General features: G+C 42.8%; 1 protein-coding gene and 1 long non-coding RNA gene across 3 annotated transcripts in view; one reads left to right on the top strand and one right to left on the bottom strand.

Annotated features, from left to right (window-relative positions):
- lrch2 (leucine-rich repeats and calponin homology (CH) domain containing 2) overlaps nt 1-20515 on the top strand; it is a 51999-nt gene that overhangs the window by 14534 nt on the left and 16950 nt on the right. For both annotated transcript variants that reach the window (XM_028983010.1, XM_028983009.1), the window contains exons 2-10: nt 11174-11318; nt 11408-11534; nt 11843-11948; nt 12289-12425; nt 16207-16337; nt 16840-16927; nt 17115-17223; nt 17673-17779; nt 19073-19140. In XM_028983010.1, coding sequence (XP_028838843.1) covers nt 11174-11318; nt 11408-11534; nt 11843-11948; nt 12289-12425; nt 16207-16337; nt 16840-16927; nt 17115-17223; nt 17673-17779; nt 19073-19140 — 1018 coding nt within the window. The remainder of the gene's footprint in view (nt 1-11173; nt 11319-11407; nt 11535-11842; nt 11949-12288; nt 12426-16206; nt 16338-16839; nt 16928-17114; nt 17224-17672; nt 17780-19072; nt 19141-20515) is intronic.
- On the bottom strand, nt 7855-20027 carry LOC114792129 (uncharacterized). Its single transcript, XR_003750095.1, has 3 exons — nt 19859-20027; nt 8387-8491; nt 7855-7880 (listed from the first exon to the last, which is right to left on the bottom strand). It is a non-coding gene; the product is annotated as an uncharacterized LOC114792129 (long non-coding RNA).

Genomic DNA, 20515 nt, shown 5'->3' with positions numbered 1-20515 from the left:
CTCACATGTACATCATTTGCGATCATGCGTGTTTACGTTTGCAGACATGTGTGCATGTAGGTCTGCCATTTCCAGGACGGCCGCCCAGGCTGTTCGTGATTATGTATTACAGGCCCCTCAGCTGCTCAGGCCCCATGGGCCAATTAAATCAGGCACCCACAGGGACGCCTCAGTGTGAACACACTCGTGTGCCCCTTGTGTTGGCAATGTGTGAGACTGCTCGTTGCAGATTTGATATTTTTGTCTCATTATGTCGGGACTGTGTTTGTGAGTATATACTTTTTTTATTAGTGGAGGCAAAGCTGCATGTGTACTGAATGCATTTCCATTTTACTCATAGATAATATTTACATATGTATATGTAGCATCTGTTCTGGACCACTATCTCATTTCTTGTCTTTGTGAGGACACACACACACACACACAAACACACACAGCTGCCTCTTACTGAGTCAGAGCGCCATTGACAGGGAGGCCAGAACCGGAGATATTAGTTCGGAAAGACAGGCGCACCATTAATCCTGTATCCAGTGATGTCTGAGAGGAGGTGGTCACATCGTCAGCAGGAGCACACGCAATTATCACATCACCACGCGCGAGCTGGCCCTCCGCCTTTCGCCTCTGATGAGATCCGACCCCAAGGTCAAGGCAACTGGGGCAGCTCCCCTGAGATCCAGCAGAGAGGGCCCGGCCGTACATCATCCAGAGTGGTGGTGGTGGTGGGGAGGGCCGAGGAGAACTGGCTGGTATACGGCGGGTGTCGGTGTGTGTTCCCGCATGATGAGGTTGGGGTTGGAGTTCCCCTCGTTTGCCCTCAAGCTAATGGAGCTACTCAAGTAGACCCATTTACTATTCCACCTCCAGGGAATGTCATGTGCGAGTGTGAGTGTGTGTGTGTGTACAGTTAACTGTGTCCTTGCATTGGGTATAAAAGACAAATGTACGACTGATGCATTGTACTGTATATTTGTGTCATTGTAATGTCGTCATGTGTGACTATAATGTTATATTAAATGTTAAGCTTTTTTTTTAGTACCTCTCTTTTCACTCTGATGAAATTAATTGAAATGAATGAAATGAGTTAACTTTAGGAGATAAAGAGCGAAGTTGTGTTGATTTATTTTGTCTGGACAGAGAACAGAACAGATTAGAATATATTGTTCTTTTGTAAGCTGAATGACGCTCTGCTGTTGCTCGCACTCCCTGAAGGGAACATTGATGGTCACTTTAATCTAATATGAATCCAGACACAGCAGAAAGACAAGGATCAGAAATGTCACTCTGTCACATTGAATTTTCCTCACCTCACTTCTCGCTCTCTGTCTGGCTCCTTTTCTGACGATCTTCCTTTACAGTAGTCTGCTGTTCGACCAATCATTGTCTGGCCTGCATTATCCAGGCCGAATGGCCTGCGGCCTTTCCTTCTGTCTGGATCATCAGTGGCTCGACGATCAATGATCATCAACTTTTTACGTAATTATTATACTCTCTTTTCGGCCACTTTGCCTGAGAAGCTCCCTGCAGATGTGTTTCAGTACAGTGCAGAAGTGCTTTAGGGGAGAACGATGAATTGATGCTTCATGGTAACAAATCCATCAGGCAGGGAAACAGATATGATTCCTGGTGTAAAAATAACTCGGTACTCAACAATCCTGCCGTATTTCCTTGTTTCGTCTATTTTCACAGCTGATAAATTAAATATGGAATATATCAGAATAAAAGGGGTATCATCATACTACACTTGAGGCTATGCCATACAGTGGTGTGCTCAGCGGCTGTAACATGGGAAATGATAGGCAAGAAAAAATTGGTCATATTAATCATAAAGCATGTAGTGTAGTATAATGTATAAATCATGCATGTTGTTATTCATTTTATGAACATTGGTGATGATTTTTATATTCATTTTATGTTAGTTTTTGTTATTTCAATGTTTCAATTTGATACATCTATTTTCCAGATTTTGTGCCATTCATATTTGTATATGCTTCTATAGTAATCATAGAAACTCTCAAGTTCTACATTTTGGCATTTCTTAAGAATTCTTCATAATTTTTTTACACTGGCAAATGCAGTTGAATCCATTCCCTCTGTGTTTAGTCTGTGTGTCCTTCGACTGTTCCACTTCCTGCTCTGAACAGAATCCAGAGAGATTTGCATGCTGGGTAGTGGTGACAGTAAGGTCCTGAATGGGGCTGCAGTCTTGTCTGTGTGTTTAAATATTTTACCAGCCCTACATCATGCTGTTAAGTAGCCTACTTTCATTGGGGAAGTCTTGCCTTCTGGTGCTGGCTGTGTGTCCCTTTTTTTGGTATTGTGGTTTCATAGTTTAGAAAATCCCATTGTCTCTTTTGGCTGTTTCTGCGTGATTCTCTACCACTTACTTTGAATTATTAATGCAGTTAAATAATTAATACTGTTCTTAATTAATACATTAGTTCTTTACATTATTTTCATTTTGAATTGGTTCAGGGTACAGACTGATTCATTTTCAGTTTGGGTTCGGACACACACATGACATTCTGTGCACACACCACTGCAGCATGCAGCTGAAGCACGCTTACAGGCCTGAATGTGCAGAGGTAGATGGAGAGCACTTTTGAGGAAGGGATACCAGACTGACAATGTGTGTTTGCAATGTTGTGTGTGTGTGTGTCTGTCTGGAAAAGTGGTGCAGGTGATATTTCTTTTTAGACACATTAACATTTGGTTGTTATTTCTAGCAGACTCTTGTCTTTTTCAAGAGGATACTCCTATATGAAGCCCACGCTTCTGCACTGCTCTGATAGTGAGGGTTGTGTTGATGTGTTAAAGTCTGTGGGTGTTGTGTGTTGGTTGTGAGTGGTGTGATGTAATGTGTACTGATAGTTGCATGGAAAGATGGTTTAGACTAGAGCAACGACTGTTAGCTACCCCATACGCAACAAAAATATATTTCTCAATGTATTATGTGACAATATATTTCATGTGTATTCATATATTGTGAATTGTACATAGTAATATATGTTGAAATATTCTAGAATAATATATTGTATATGTATTGAAAATATGTATATTGAAATATATTTAGTATATAGCAATATACGTTATCTAGAATTACAATCAGAAGTTACAGGGACAGTCCCCCTGGAGACACTCAGGGTTAAGTGTCTTGCTCAGGGACACAATGGTAGTCATTGGGGTTTGAACCGGTGACTTTGTGGTCTTCTTGTTCATAGTGTTTTTCCCACTACTGCTGGGTGGTGTGTTAGTAGAAGTTGGTGAGGTGTGGTGGGCTTTAATGTATTTTCTTTGAAGTTTTACTTTTTGATTCTTCACATCTTCACATACACTGTATCTTCCCTGTGTTCTCTCATCTCTGCATAGCCAGACACTCCTTCTCTCCTGTTCTGCATGTATATCCATCTCTGTCTGTATCCATTTGTCTTCCTCCCTATCTCTCTCTCTGCACCTTCCTTCCTCGCACGCCCCCCCACCCCCAATTTCTTCCTCTCTCAGTCCTTCTTTCACACTTAATGGAAGATAAGTGCTTACTGCCAGGGACTCCAGTATTTAGGTTAGATTGAGTGGGTGTTGCACTAAGCCTCGAAAGAGTGTGTTTTTATTAGTGTGTGTGTGTGTGTGTGTGTGTGCCTCTTGTTCATTCTGTTCCCATGTAGAAAGGAAGGAAATCCTCCAGTGCTGTGACAGAAGCGCAGGATGGTGTAACATTTGCACACAAATGCACACACTCCCAGAAATAACTGGTTATGGAAGGGGAAGCAGAGTAATCTTAGGTTCTTAGTGAAGATTTGTTATCACTGCTCTGAGTCACAGAGCATGGAGTGGCGCTGTTCCACTGAAGTCTATGGCGTTCTTGTTTCTAAAACCTGGAAAGCAGAAGGAAATGGGTCAAAATGCATTGGAGGCAAAATAGTTAATGACGTATATTCACCTCTCAGTGTGTTTTTAGCCTTCTGAAAGATTGGACAATTCTGAATCTTTAAACAGAAATCTATCGCTTAGTTAGAAAAATAGAAGGAACGCAACTCTGACAACAGAAACTGCGACGAGCGTGTTTCTCTGCAAGCCTCCGTATTTGATAAAGGGTCAGGGGGGCAGGGAGCCGCTGCTGACTAATGTGTATTCAGAGAGACAGTTCTGCTTTGGTGGGTCCCTTTTTGTTCTAATGAACATTTGTGTAGCCACAAAATCACAAAGGATGCTGCAGAGCCCAACCCCCAACAAGGAAAAAGTCCCCCCAAAGATAAAAATGCAAGAAACATCTGTAGGGGAAACTCAGATGCCAGGCAGGCTGAGCACAGAAGCAATGCTGTTGTGACTCATAGTAACCCTTCGGATATCAAAATGAAACTGTGAACTGTGAGCTAGTTTGAAAGCATAGAAATAGACATTGGGGCTTATTCAATAACGTCAGGTCAAGCACGTCCTCAGGATTTACATAAGCATATAGCCACACACCCATTGCAAGTTCTGTATCTTGTATATCTTGTATCTGCTTTTTGTCGGTGTGTAATTATTTTTTGAATCAACTCAGTTTAAAATTAAAGTAAAGTAAAGTAAAGTGAAGTGATTGTCACATGTGATACAAAGCAGCACAGCACACGGTGCACACAGTGAAATTTGTCCTCTGCATTTAACCCATCACCCTGAGTGAGCAGTGGGCAGCCATGACAGGGGACCAGGGAGCAGTGTGTGGGGACGGTGCTTTGCTCAGTGGCACCTCAGTCGCACCTTGGTGGATCGGGATTCGAACCGGCAACCTTCTGATTACGGGGCCGCTTACTGCCCCAGAGCTGCATTGGCCGTGAAGGAGCCATTGGTGATGCACCACAGCTACTATGCATCCTTCTTCCTGGATGCTGGATAATGTAAGTCTATTGCCGTCTATTGTGTCACATGCACAAAGTAGCTCAATACCTATTTTCAACCAGTGTCACATGATTCCATCCACGTGACTGGGAGCAACACGGAAATGAGGTAACGTGACTCCCATAAATTGGCAAGATGGCCACTGCCAGCTGCTCAGTCATCGATAGGCTTTTGTCAGTTCGACTTGGCTCTGAATCACCTCGTCCCAAGTAAGATCTCTCCTGTCACCTTTATCTTATCATCCCGTCCCTTTCCAATCCCTGCCCTAATGCCCTAATTTGCCTCTTTAATTAGATTGTGCTAATCAGTGTATGCCATGTCAATAAATTGCTCTTTGATGCATTCTGGGGCTGTAACATGCTGCAATTGCTCACTGCAATTGGTGTAGAAACCCCGTGTTCAAATCTCACTGGGCCAGTGGTGGCCTAGTATGTAAGGAAAATAGACCCGTACTCAGAGGGTTGCCGGATCGAATTCCGAACGTTCCACTGAAGTGCTACCGAGCCAGGAACCGTCCCCACACTCTTCTCCCCGGGTGCCTTTCATGGCTGCCCACTGCTCACTAAAGGTGATGGTTAACAGCAGATGACACATTTGTGTTCTGCAGTGTTTCACAGTGACAATCATTTCACTTTCACTTTCACTTCAATTGCAGTCAAGCCCAGGTTTGATGCAAATAGTTTTAAGCTTATGTGAAGAAAACTAGTTTCACTTCCAGTTCAGCCAAAGTGCACATGCAGCACAAGTTGATTACTGTAGTTGCATTTACATTTACATCTAAGGCATTTGGCAGATGCCCTTATCCAGAGCGACTTACAACGTGAGTTGCATTGCTGAATTAAAGCCGAAAGAAGTTCACCAGGTCTCAATATACAGATTTACTTACTAGTTTTGGACATTTCCCAGACTGCTTTGCCTTGTAATTCCTGATATCCATGATTTATTTCATCTGTTATCATTAGTATGAATGTACCCTTGTCGTGTCCCATCCTCATTCGGTCATTTGTCTTTTATCTATGTATCATGTCAGTGTGAGGTCATTGTGCCATATTTATTAGTTATTAATTTCCCCTGTAGGTGAGTGGTCCTCCTTCCTTCCTGCAACGTGTTCCTGACAGATCTCTACTGACTGGAGTGAGTGTATCCCGTTAGAATCACTGCAAAACATTTACATGGAAATCTGAAGATAAATTAGCCTTCAAATACATAGTTGAAATGATTTTGGGGACTGTCTTAATCTGTGTTCCACATAAGACATAATATATTTACATTTACGGCATTTGGCAGACACCCTTATCCAGAGCGACTTGCTTTCAACATGCTTTCAAGTTACCATCGATGAAGAGATCAATTCCGGTTCACTAGGACCCCAACTATGAATAAAACCTTTTTATTCACTCTGTTGTAGATTCTGTACACAAGTTCGACAACAAGAAAGTTACAATTTAATCTAAATATTCTTTAAAGAGGAAGGTCTTGAGCTGTCGTTTGAAGGTGCTCAGTGACTGAGCTGTTCTGACCTCGAGGGGAAGTTCATTCCACAAAGCAATTTATATTATCTGTCAATACAGAGAACATTTACATTTACAGCATTTATCAGACGCCCTTATCCAGACACAAGGTAGTAAGTGGGATTTGAACCTGGGTCTTCTGGTTCACAGGCGAGTGTCTTACCCACTAGGCTACTACCACCCTAATATATTATGGGCAAAACATTTTCTTCTAAATAATGCATGAAAGTAATTACAATTCAGCGCACCATTTTTATTGCCTGCAGTAACTTGGGGTGAATTTATTGAATTCTGTTGAGACTGCATATTTAGCCACGGTTGTGCATACTGTACTCTAATGATGGCTAGTGCATATGTGACTGTATATATCTCCCATGTGCCCAACAAATTAAGGTAGAATATTCAGGTAAAGCCTGCAGCATGTAGTGTGCATGTGCAGAAATATTCGGCTCTAGTCATTATGGATGCAGGGAGGTGTGTTCCAAAGCTGCAGGCAGTCAATACTCCTCGCCACTCCCTTCAACCTGAGTGGTTGTCATGGCAGCACACAGTATCCTTTGCAAATGTTTCTGGTTACGTGCTGTGGTGTGTTTGTTGCCATTTTGCGGTTTTGCTGGCCTTTCTGAATCCTTGAACACAGACATGATAATAGCCTATGTGTTTTATCTCAAACCAAAATGGCTGTGGAAGTGCAGGCTTTTGTAAATATACCATCTGGATATAAAGAAAGGCCAGACCTTGTGAGGAACTGAAAACTGATGATTCTGCATAGTTAGTGTGTTTGTGTTCATAACACAAAGGAATAGCATTGGCTATAGAGATCAGATAAAAAAAAGGCACGTTTCTGCATTGTGTGTCTTTACTGTACACAAGTATAGTTTCCCCTAGAGACAAGACGTTTACACTGTTGACCCTTTACTTTTGAATAGTAGGTGTATATTATGCTGGGGAATTAATGTGAAGAAGCAACAGAACAAGCATCACCACAAAGCAAACAACTACTGACACAGATGAGGTTAGATTAGGTTCAACTTTATTTTACATAGTACAGGCACCATTTTGTAAAATGTAAATGACCATGTAAATGGTCATGTAAAGAAAACACATTGAATGAGAAGGTGTGTCCAAAGCCAATGTCTTCATTGCAATTGGTTGAGAAGCTCATAAAGCCATGGTGGCCAACTTCAACCGGATAGGTTCTCTTGGTATTCAGCCACTAGGTCAGCATACTGTGACTTCTTCCTCTCATACAACTCTTGGATGCCCTGCTGCAAAGGCACAGTCAGTTAAAAGAAGACAATTCTTTACTGTCGACCACAGGAATGATGTTGGGTCTCATTGTGGTGATGATGGTGTTAGTAGGAAAGTGTAGCTGCTTCCCGACATCTGCTGTCATTGTCCAGTCTGTGCCTGGGATCAGGACCAATCACGTGGCATGTCCCATTGGACAACTCGACTTCTCATGATCTCTGTGCGTTCCGCCAATTTCCTGAGCACCTGATTGTGAAAGTGCAGATTGTCATTGACGAAATGTGTCCTCTGCATTTAACCCATCACTCTTAGTGAGCAGTGGGCAGTCATGAAGCAGTGTGTGGGGACGTTGGATGACGTTATGAAAAGCCACACATTCTGCCCAATACAACGTGTGTGTAAAAGTGTGTCAAAATGTACTTTTCTGTGAATGTGTGCAAGTGGGCAGATGCTGTGTTTGGTGTCAAGGTATGTGGTAGCACTTATCTCAGTCACATCCCTGATGAATGGACAGAGTAATCCGAGTTGGAATGTGTGTATGCGAGAGTGAGTAATTGAGGGAGAGCGAGCGAGAGAGCGAGGGGGAATTGACAAGTTTGGAACAGGCACGCATCATGCTGAGCAACGAATTGAGCATTCACGGGTGTTGGCACAGATGGCACCTGCGATTGGCTAACGCATTGCGAGCAGAGACGGTTGCCAGGCAGCTCAGCCGGCATCGTGGAGCCTTGCTGTGTGTGTATTCCTCTCACCTCTCGAAATCTGGGTCAGGAGGCTGCTCCACGCTCACTCCGTTGGTCCAATCGGTTTTCCTCTCACGATGCCTGCAAGGGACCCCAGAAGATCTTCTTCTTTGCCTGTTTACGTAACATACATTTTTTTTACCTCTTGTGGAAATGTTTCACATTATTGCTATGGTTGACACTCCTCATTACAGGCAGCGTCAATATAAAGATTTTGTTTAACGCTAAACTATAAAATCTATTGTCTGAAAGTTGAGTCATGGCAACTGGACTCCTTTCTTTAAGGTAGATACGTTTCATTCTGCATCCACAGAACTTTATCAACCTAATGGAAGTTGGATAGTGACCACAACTTTGTCCTCCAGGTTGGTTTACATTTACAGCATTTATCAGACGCCCTTATCCAGAGCGACTTACAATCAGTAGTTACAGGGACAGTCTCCCCCAGGAGCAACTCAGGGTTAAGTGTCTTGCTCAGGGACACAATGGTAGTAAGTGGGATTCGAACCCGGGTCTTCTGGTTCATAGGTTCATAATTCTGGCCTAAAACTTGTCTTTGTACTGAGTGGTCTGTACAACAGTATTAAGCCCAGACTCACAGACCAGCTTAGAACCACGGCGCATGCCGAGAAAGTTTCACTCGTGCTAGATGGAGAGAAGCGCGCCAGCAGAGCGGTTCTTCCCCGGCAGAGGCTGTCGCCTGTGGTGGCGAACACTTTCAGCTCCAACAGCGGTGGGAGAGGAGTTCCGGCTGGGCAGTGGCAGTAGAGTGTACCAGCGGTGCGAGGAGAATTTTCCGTGAGGGGAAACAAGCATGGTGCAGCTGTGCAGCCGGAGGAAGCCTGGCCCTGCACCTAAAGGGAAGTAGATGGGACAGGAGGAGGGGAAGGGACGTGACCCCTGGCTTTGCGTTTTTTTATTTTTATTTTATTATTCATCATGCGCTGAGCCCTTGGCTGAATAGAGAACAAAGATCTCCTGTGATTAGCTTTGACTCGTAACTAGTCTGGACAGGGATCTTGTGCCCGGGATTTAATACACTGCAGGCCAGTTTGTGCCCAAGCTTAGACTTAAAAAAAAAAAAAAAAAGAAGAAGACTAGAAGCGATACGCTGCTCTTTCTAACTTTTATTACAAAGCAAATATTACTGGATAGTTTTGAAGTGTTAAGTACCAACATCCACTGTAAGTGTGATTAAATGGTTGTGAGAGTTTATGTACAAGGTTGTTTGACCCTTGTTTTCTGTTGCACAGATGCCAGCCATTTTTGGAAATAATTCATGCCCAAACCCTCCAAGCACATTTTCAAACATGCAAGGGGAATTTCTTACGCACACTATGTTCAACAACCCACTGCAGACTATAAAATAATTCAAATGTTTTAATAAAATATTGAAAAATCATGTTTGCCTTTACTGGAATCATGTGTGTTAACTGATGATAGATCTAAAAAGAGCAAGATAGCACAGTAAGGCTATTCCATCCTAACTACATTTGAAGTGAAGTGATTGTCACATGTGATACACAGCAGCACAGCACACGGTGCACACAGTGAAATGTGTCCTCTGCGTTTAACCCATCACCCTGAGTGAGCAGTGGGCAGCCATGACAGGCGCCCGGGGAGCAGTGTGTGGGGACGGTGCTTTGCTCAGTGGCACCCCAGTGGCACCTTGGTGGATCGGGATTCGAACCGGCACCCTTCTAATTACGGGGCCGCTTCCTTAACCGCTAGGCCACCACTGCCCCGTTTGTTCTGAGCTTGATGGATAATGGCCACCTCAACTCCACGACAAGCTGGGAACTTCAGATTAGGTTGCATACTCAACGTGTGCTTTCACTTGACTCTTAAATCCCACTGTCTTCAGTTTCCTTAAACCTGTGTAGTATCTTAGCTTGGCTTAGACGTTAAAGACTTTATTCTCATTCCACAACCATACTTAGTACAATAGAACAACGAGATTGATGTCCTGTCCACCACATAATATATAAGACACAGAGAAACAGAAAATAAAAAGGCAATACAATAATAAAAATATACATAATACAAAACAAATATGTAATAAATACAAGCATGTGCAATACAAGTTGAATAAAAGATACTGGTAGTACATGCTTACTCTCTTTCTCCATTTGCTTGCCTTTAGGTTGCCATTGATCTCAGTCCGTTAGACAGATTGATTAATGGCTGGCATGAAATCAGCACCATGGAGAATTCGGCTCGGTGCTGATTATCGATCCTGTACCTTTTACATGGAAATGTTACCTGTGTTTGGATTTTGGACTGCTATGGATTCTCACACCTTGGACAAGTTAGCACACTTGCTCTCTGGGTTTCATTTGCATATTGGGGGTATACTGTTGTGAAATGGTTAGAAATGGCCAATTCAGGAAAAAAATGATTTAGGCCTTGGTTACTTGATCATGGCGGTTTAGGAATGATATGAACTAGGTGGGATGGAATCTGGGATTTGTGTTAATCACAAATTAAAAAATAAATATTTTACATTCTCATTGGTGGCTGTGCTTATTGCTCATCCTCTGGCTCTTGCTGGTCAACCTGTACTATATGTACAATGAATGTGTAATGAAACCACCGTTCAAATGAAATGTGAAGTAAAATAAAGTTTTGTGATCCGCAGAGTAGAATGCTGAACTGTTTTTTTTATGCTTATTAATAAGTGACAGTATACTTCAAGCTGCTGGATTTCAAGAGCACGGGGACCATATGGTGCTGCTGAAGGCGGGGATTACGTGTATTATCCATACTCAGTGGATGTCTGTGTTTGGTTCCTGTCAGATTTATCGAAGAACCGCTTCACAGAGATCCCCCCCGAGGTGTGTCTTTTTGCTCCCCTGGAGGCCCTCAACCTCTACCATAACTGCATCAAGTGCATCCCTGAAGCCATCATCAACCTGCAGATGCTCACTTATCTCAACATCAGGTCTGAATCCAGAAGTTCTTGCTCATGCGTTTCTGTCTGTATGTCACTAGGCACATGATTTTAATTTTGTTTGTTTCATGTCTCTTTAGTCGGAACCTGCTGTCCACACTGCCTAAATATCTGTTCAACCTGCCACTCAAAGTGCTTGTAGTGAGCAACAACAAGTTGCAGTCCATACCTGATGAGATCGGCAAGGCCAAAGACCTCATGGAACTGGTGAGGAGAGGCAGTGTACTGTACAAAACTGAAATAATTCATCTCTGCATACCTGCTGAACTGTTCTGATTTGCATTTATTTTTTTATGTTCAGATTAAATAAAAAAGATGGGGAGACATTATATTGAATTAGTGCTGGATAATTTGCTGGGCGTAGTGATATCAAAATGTTACACATGAATTATGCGGCTAGTACAATCACAGTTGCTTTAATAATATTTACAAATGTTAAAATCATTTAGGTGACCAAGTGACATTGGTGAGAAAAAGTACTTTATTGGTAAAGTAGGCTATTTCCCCCCCTGCAGGACATAAGCTGCAATGAGATCCAGGTGCTACCCTCTCAGATGGGAAAACTTCAGGCCTTACGAGAGCTCAATGTCAGGAGGAACTGCCTTCAAGTGCTGCCAGACGGTAAACACACACACACACACACACACACACACACAGAACCTAGCAGGTCAAAGTTCAAATATTGCACTTCAGTCAAACCAAACCAATAACTGTTTCTGCATTCATTTTATTAAGATATACCACAAGCACATTCTCATATTTAAATGCAGACATACACAGACCCACACAAATACACCCAGTCAATTACACATTACATCAACTACATTTACTCTTCACACAGTTCAAAAGAGAAAAACATGAAGTGTAACACCATCAGATAACAGTTTCAGGACATCATCCTGAGGAATTTCTATGGATTTGCACAAAATAATGAATTTATATGTATTTGTCTCTTTCTCAGAACTGTCTGATCTTCCACTCATTCGCCTGGATTTCTCCTGTAATAAGATCACTGAGATCCCCTTCTCTTACCGGAAACTCAGGCAGCTCCAGCACATCATCCTGGACAATAATCCCATGCAGTCACCCCCTGCACAGGTGTGTGTCAGAGGCTGACTATTTGCATTCATATCACCGTGTTGTTTGTCTATTTTACGTCAGTGTCACCATAACCTGTCATAAATTCAGAAGCTTCCTGAAATCCATTTACATTTACAGCATTTATCAGAAGGCCATATCCAGAGAGACTTACAATCAGTAGTGACAGGGACAGTCCCCCCTGGAGACACTCAGGATTAAGTGTCTTGCTCAGGGAGACAATAGTAGTAAGTGGGGTTTGAACCTGCGAAACGGTGTGTTACCCACTATGCTACTATCATCCTCACTAGGCTTCTACCACCCTATAATATTTAAAGGTCCCTTTTTTGCTTTCACATATACTGTATCTTAAGTGTCTTTCCCAAATTCATCCTTGATGCAGAATTACCGCCACTTTTACTGAGTCCCACAATGAGATTTCCCCAGGACGCACTGTTTCAGTGCCTGTAGCTTTAAAAGGAGAGAGGCGGGACAAGGAGGAGAGTGGCCTATGGAAGTGAACGGGCATTCACAGACATGACGTCATCAACACCATTCACCAACCACAATGTCAATTTAGCCGGTTCTTCAGAGGCTTGCGTGACAGAACTAAAAAACTACATTTGTGGGTGGGAAATTCTCTGGGTGGACAAAGCACAAGAAAAGGGGAGGTAGCCTTTCCCCTTTTGACGACATAAGGGGCCAAATTCCAGATCCGACCGTCTGAGGTGCTGCTCTTTGGATGGCGAAGCAGAATAGCCAAAGCACCCTTCATACATATCACCATTTCTAGCCACTTCAGGACCATAGACAGGCTAGGGGAACTCAGGCCATGGGACTTTTAAATGGAAATGTTTTCAAGTAATTATTATACTAATGTGTGTCTATGTAGTGTAATGTTTATGTTTTATTGTCACTGTACATCCTATCAGTTTGTCTGAGGGTGTAGATAGTTGTGTAAAGGAGCATGTTTCCCGTTCTCAGAGCAGCCGCTTACACTAATTCAAATGCAGTACAATGGCTCTACCTAGTGGTAAAGTGGGAGTAATCCCACAAATTTCCCTAGCACAGTTCTTGAAATGTCTTCTGTTCCTTCCTTCTTCCTCCTTTTTCAAAGCAGCTGAAAAATCCTTTTTGACAATGTCAATAAAAATACAAACCACTTTGTTAATATCTTAAAAGTAACAGTGATGTTATTTTAAGACCACTCATTAATTAACATTTTACAATTGCATGGAAAGTATGTCCTAAAGGGCAGCATGGGGCATTATCACATTCAGTATTATTTGCAGTAATAAACAGATACAAACAAGCTGCATGTTGCTGAAATACATTTTCTAGTGTGCACAAGGACACATGCATGAAGGGGCACATGGGGCAGTGGTGGCCTAGCGGTTAAGGAAGCGGCCCCGTAATCAGAAGGTTGCCGGTTTGAATCCCAATCCGCCAAGGTGCCACTGGGGTGCCACTGAGCAAAGCACCGTCCCCACACACGGCTCCCCGGGCACCTGTCATGGCTGCCCACTGCTGACTCAGGGTGATGGGTTAAATGCAGAGGACAAATTTCACTGTGTGCACCGTGTGCTGTGTATCACATGTGACAATCACCTCACTTTAAAACCCAACTTACTTGCATCCCTGATACCTTCAGTTGCTGTAGGGCAGGGTTTTTTTGTGCTTACCTTTATTAGCACACCAGATTCAACATCTGTGTTTGTTATCACCCAGCTCTTGAGTTGAATGACGTGGGGCGGAACACAACCTCTAATCGGTGCAGGACTGGTGCCCTCCACGATCAGGCTTGGTGACCCGTCTAAGGGCACAGTCCCTGTAACTACTGATTGTATAAGGGCATCTGGTAAATGCCATAAATGTGGAAGGGGCGAATAAATGCACAGCATGGATGAATTTATGCAATTTTTTTTAAAACGGAAAGGAGAGGGAGGGGAGCTTGCATTCTTTTCAGGGGGAGATAAGTTTCCTCTGTAATTTCTCAAAACGTTGCAGGGGAAAATATTTGCATGACATTTATTTATCATTAATACAGGAATTTAAAAAACACAATTATATGTGCATTTACTTTTACTTTATATAGTTTCAATTAAACTACACCCCAAACTGAATTAATAACAAAGCAGGACATTTAAAGGACATTGTGTAATTACCCTAAGTACACTCAGTACTATGAAGTGGCATGTATAACAAAACCACAAAAAAACATAAATCTTTCAGTATACAAAGCACATTTTTTTCCCAAGAAATAAATGGTCATACAGCCTTTTGGCAGCCTTTTCATACAGCCTTACAGTCATACAGTCTTTTGTCCCTTCTTTTTCCCACCCCCTTCCGTGGAGAGTAACTGTCTGATGAACAGTCAGTATATCAGTGGTGAGTCACATACTGGAAGGAACTAGGGTGTGACGTTAACATAGTTAACGTCACTATCGCATGACATCACGAAAACCGGGGAACATTACACATGATAACAGTGAAACCCCTTTCAGACCAGATCATGACAGTACCCCCCCTCGTAGGCACGACCCCTGAAGGGCCAGGCAAAGCAGTCCGCAAAGGACGGAGGGAAGTCCATACACTGAGTCTTTATGATTCGAGTGGACAATTAGATGAGATGAGATGAGAAGAGTAGATTCGAGACAAGATGAGAAGAGTAGACATGAACAGCTGAGATGAATGGTAAATGAATGGTCCGGTATTCATGATGGACGAGAGGGTACTTCAGGCCAGTGTGGTCCCGGCACCTCGTCCGCATGACATCACGAAAACCGGGGTTTAATGGTGAAGGACAGGGGAGACATCCGAGATGTTGGTGAACATGGAACAAAACATCAAATATTTGACGGTGAACAGAAACAAACAGGGAAGCTTTATACATTTGACACAGGTGAAAACGATTAAGGAACATTACACATTCAAAGTTCAAAGTGAAGTGATTGTCACATGTGATACACAGCAGCACAGCACACAGTGCACACAGTGAAATGTGTCCTCTGCATTTAACCCATCACCCTGAGTGAGCAGTGGGCAGCCATGACAGGCGCCCGGGGAGCAGTGTGTGGGGACGGTGCTTTGCTCAGTGGCACCTTGGCGGATCGGGATTCGGGAACCGGCAACCTTCTGATTACGGGGCCGCTTCCTTAACCGCTAGGCCACCACTGCCCCAATGACAACAGTGACAACAGTGAAGCTCCTGTCCGGATCCTGGAATGGAGTAACCCCTTTCAGACTGGATCATGACAAACATAGTGTATAAGTTTATGTATATAATGTTGTCTAATTGTTAATGTGTCAGTTGAAAACACTTATTTTAAAATTAAGGAAACAGGGTTAAACAGTTGCCTCGTGAAGAATTTAGATTTCATATATTATTAAATGGGTTGGTATTAGCCTAGTGGCTAACACACTTTCTAATGAACCAGAAGACCACAAAGTCACAGGTTCAAACCCCACTTGCTACCACTGTGTCCCTGAGCAAGGCACTTAACCCTGAGTGTCGCCAGGGGGACCGTCCCTTTAACTACTCACTTTAAGTTGCTCTGGATAAGAGGGTCTGATAAATGCTGTAAATGTAAATGTCTGGATGCATTTATATTATTCTTGAGGACAAAATACATGGTAAAAATGTTCAGTCTCCCTAATGTACTAAATAAATTGACCCAAACTCGTGACTCAAGAACCCCAATACAAACTTGAACTGTTGCACCTTCTTGAACTTTTTGAACTGTTGCACCTCCAGTATGAACAATCCTTCTGACTAGTCTTGTGTCTTCCCATATTTCCTCAGATCTGTCTGAAGGGTAAGGTGCACATTTTTAAGTACCTTAACATCCAGGCGTGTCGGCTGGACAAGAAGCCGGACTCGCTGGACCTACCGTCCTTGGGGAAACGCTGCTTACCTCCGCAGCTGACAGACAGGTGGGTAGTGACTGCTGAGCTCATGATCTGTGCTTACCCTGACAGAGAGCTGTGTCATTATTACACCCTGTAGAGACCGGTCTGGCTGGCACCTACATTTACAGAACTTGCTTTCATTCCGTATCTATTCATCTATTCAGCTTAGTGGCCATGTTCTCAGACTCTAGGTGTAGCACCTTGCCGATTAAGCACTGTGCTCTGCGCATATCCAAAATGATCCAATCTCACTCATTTGCCCCAGGGTTTGTAGGACCTTGTTTTGCCTCTGCCTTTCCTGGTGATTATATCTACTCCGTTCGGTCACATCCCATTTTCTTCCCCAGATATCTGAAGTCCTGTGTCTCTTCTAGTAAAGAGCCTTTTAGCTAATCTTCTGCACTTCTTCATTACATAAACTTTCCGAGACTCCAGACCTGAGGGATGAATCCGTGTACCTGATTCTTGGGGCATACTGTCTGCTACACTGTCTCATGTTCTAACTGGGGGCTTGTGTACTCTGCAGCATAGAGGATTTTTACCCTGGCAAAAACCACGGTCCTGACTCAGGCATCGGAAGTGACAATGGAGACAAGAGACTGTCTACCACAGAGGTGGGCATTTTTTCTGCATACACACACACATACACTAGGGCATAGTGACGCACAGATGTAGCCTGTCAAAGAAAGCATGGGAACTTTCAGTCTCTCAGTCTCCCCATTTAAGTGCCCAAAAACACTCATTAACTAGCTACAAACATGAAAATATAATGTCTCTGTCTTTCTCTCTCTGCACCTATAGCCTTCAGACGATGACACTGTCAGTCTGCACTCTCAGGTGTCCGAAACGGCGCGGGAGCAGGGCAGGGCGGAGACCCACTCCCTGCTGTCCAAACTGGACTGCAGTAAAGGTTGAGTATTACAAAGTGATACTGCAACTAACACAAATACTTCATAAACAACCTACACTTTGCACACATATTATAAATATATACAAATATTTTATGTATGTCCGACTGTAGATGTATTTGATACTTCTGTGCCTCTAGGTTGTGACCTCTAACTCCTTTTATTTAGATTCTGCTATTCATTTGTCCTTGTGTATTAAACCATATGCACAGCTCTCCCCTCTTATAAAAAGGGTTCAAATGTGGGTCTACTATGTTGTAATGATTCATGCTACAAGGTACAAAGGGACACTATGGTCCAGAAAGATCTGTGAAAAAAGGCCATCTTCTTTTTTGTAGCAACAAAACTTGACTTACTTTGTGCAGTGGCATAAAAGTTGCCACATATAGAAGGATAATAATTGCACATTTGCATGAATTGCTTTCAGATGCACTCCTTGTGTGTGTTTCAGCTGCAGAACAGGAACCATATGATTTCATTGACCCAAACCCAGAGGAGGACGCTGCTCTGTCTGAAGGAGACTTGCAGCAGAGTGTCTCCTATGTGACCTGCATAAAGGTAGGGACGAGGAATATTCAGATGCGCATTGCAGTACATCAGACTCGGTCTGATGGGCATTGGCGCAAGAGTACAACGTTTTGGCAAACCCAGATGGAAACTAGATACTGATCTTTTCCTGACAATTTCTCAAGAAGTCACACCATTCCAGGTGGCTAAGGAAGAATGGATATGAGTCATCCAGCTGTTGATCACAGTGTTAGACACTGGAATCGGTGTGATGTGGTATCACCGATTCATAACCCCGAGTCACCTCTGCCCATGAGCTTTACACACACTTCATTGTTCTCAAATGGCATGTGACGGCTGCTCACCCAGGGAATTTCCCAGCGTTTACCAATGAATTTGTCCCTACAAAGGAAATGTCTTGATAAATAAAGGACTGCTTTCAGTTCATAGATTATGTGCAGGACTGGATATGCACAAGAACTCAAGGCCAAGATTTGGATTAGTACAGTGACAGTTCTTGGGCTACAGGTTTTACTGTTTCTAGATTAATGTCTAGTGCTATGACATGAGCCCTGGAGACCTCTACCCCTGTATTTTCTCATGACAGTACTTGGTTTGCCCCACTTAAGATGGCATATATATTTATTCAGTGTATTTACAGCATTAATAACATGTAGTGACAACACAAAATGATGAGTTGTCCACAGTGCTGATCATTGTTGGGAAGCTTTAATGGCAGCATGTGCTTGAGACGCATGGAATCCAAACATTTATGTAATACATGGATGTTGTAGCATGGTTACCGGTCCTTTCTGGATGAAAGTGGACAACATTGTCTTATAAAGTTGCAAATGATCCGAAGTGTGAGATGAATCTTGATAAAGAAAACAAACAAATTTAATACGCTATGAACAGCCGATTATCTTTATTGCAGGCCAGACAGGCCAGGCCATGACATTCTTTTTCAGAATGTTATTATTTCAAAATCTATTATAAATAATCATGAAATGTAACTGTAGTCTGTTATTTAGCCCCAAAAAGCTAAACGTATGGGTATTGATTGCTTTATTGTCATTGTGATACACACCACAGCACATGGTGAACACCGTTCTTCATTTAACATTTAATGAGCTGTATCTTGCTCAAGGGGACCTTGATTTGAACCCGCAACCCCTCGGTTATGAGTCCGCTTCCTTACACGGCAGGCCACCACTGCCCTGAGGTGTGGCGTTACTTGCATACTTGAAAAGTGGCTTTTGAAAGAATATTACAGAATCAAATTTGGTTTGTTTACATGACACCTTATGAAAACTATAGAAAATTGTGGTCTGTTTGTCCTTTCAGGAGCTGGAAAAAGTTCTGAACAAATCACACCAAAGCAAAGACAAAGAGACCTGGAAGGAGGAGTCTGGGTATGTTTTTTCAATCATCGTACTTCAACAGTCGTACTTCACGTTCACTTCACTGGCAAGCAGCACAGGAATTATATGACCAAAACAACCAAACATGGGAATGTCAGTTCCACAGGGTCACCTTTGTATAGAGGGTTGACTTGCGCAACAGTGCAGCTCAAGGGCATTGGCGGCTGTGATCTCTGTTAAGACGTCATCATGCAATGAAATGAAAAACATCATACAATGAATTCTGATTGTATCTGGAATTAAAGATATTGACTTTTTATGTTTGCTAAAAAGAACTCTGTCCTTTGACTTAGTTCTTTTTGGCAAAGGCCGTGCTCTTTGCACCATCAGAACTATCTTGTCAACAAAGGCAGACAAAGGCTGGGACTTACACGTCAGTCATGAGCATAAACTACAATAAATCTCCCCGTAAATGATCAGTCTAAAAAAAGATTTGAAAGCATTCAAAAAGCCTGGTTCATGATGTGGCTCGTGAATGAACTCATTCAAAACCTCCCACACACTGGGATGCTGTAAGGTTTTTCCCATGTTCTGCAGAAAAGTGCGGACGGAGCATCTAGAGGAAGCCCTTAGACATCAAAAGCCCAAATGTCGACTGCATGTACGCCTCATTCCTTCTTAAGAAAACCACTGCTGACAAATACACAGAAACAAATGGCTAATCTTTACACACACACCCACATACATACACACAAGCACACATCTGTACCTTTGCAGATATTTTAGTATTTCCAGGTTTGCTGATGGAAGTCCCCCTGTACCCCTGTAGTTCCAATTAATTTCAGAGAATGCGAAGTGAGTCAGGATGCGATCGGGAGCTCCAACCGAGTTCCCTGGTAAGGTCATTGTCGAGAATACGATGGCGCTGCTTCGCTTTGTTACTGTGAAAAGAGGTGGGGCCATGTCAGTGTTTTACGTAGGCCTATTTATCTACGTCACACATGTCCCTGGATTTTACCCTGGTGGTACACACACACACACACACACACACACACACACACACACACACACACACACACAAACACAAACACATCCCAGTCCTGAGGATGAGTCAAATCCTTGATATTACAAGACATTGTAGTACTTTCTGTGGTCATACAAGTGGTATCCAATGGCAGATTCTCAGTGAAAGGTCATATCATAATAGAAGTTTGTCTTTTTCTTCAGATGTTATAGTTGTATCATTGACAGCTGTCCTGCAATATATCAATCCATCAATATCTATACAACAAGGCACATGTACATAACTCCACATGTATTCATTCATAGTTTTGATGTCTTCAGTGAGACTCTACCAATGTAAATGGTCATGAAAATAAAGAAAACACATGTGGTGGTGTGTCCAAACTTTTGGCCTGTACTGTAC

The sequence above is a fragment of the Denticeps clupeoides genome, chromosome 6, assembly GCF_900700375.1.
Source record: "Denticeps clupeoides chromosome 6, fDenClu1.1, whole genome shotgun sequence".
In the NCBI taxonomy this organism is placed as follows: domain Eukaryota; kingdom Metazoa; phylum Chordata; class Actinopteri; order Clupeiformes; family Denticipitidae; genus Denticeps; species Denticeps clupeoides.
Note: the sequence above shows the minus strand (reverse complement) of the source record. Positions and strands in the feature narration are given on the sequence as shown.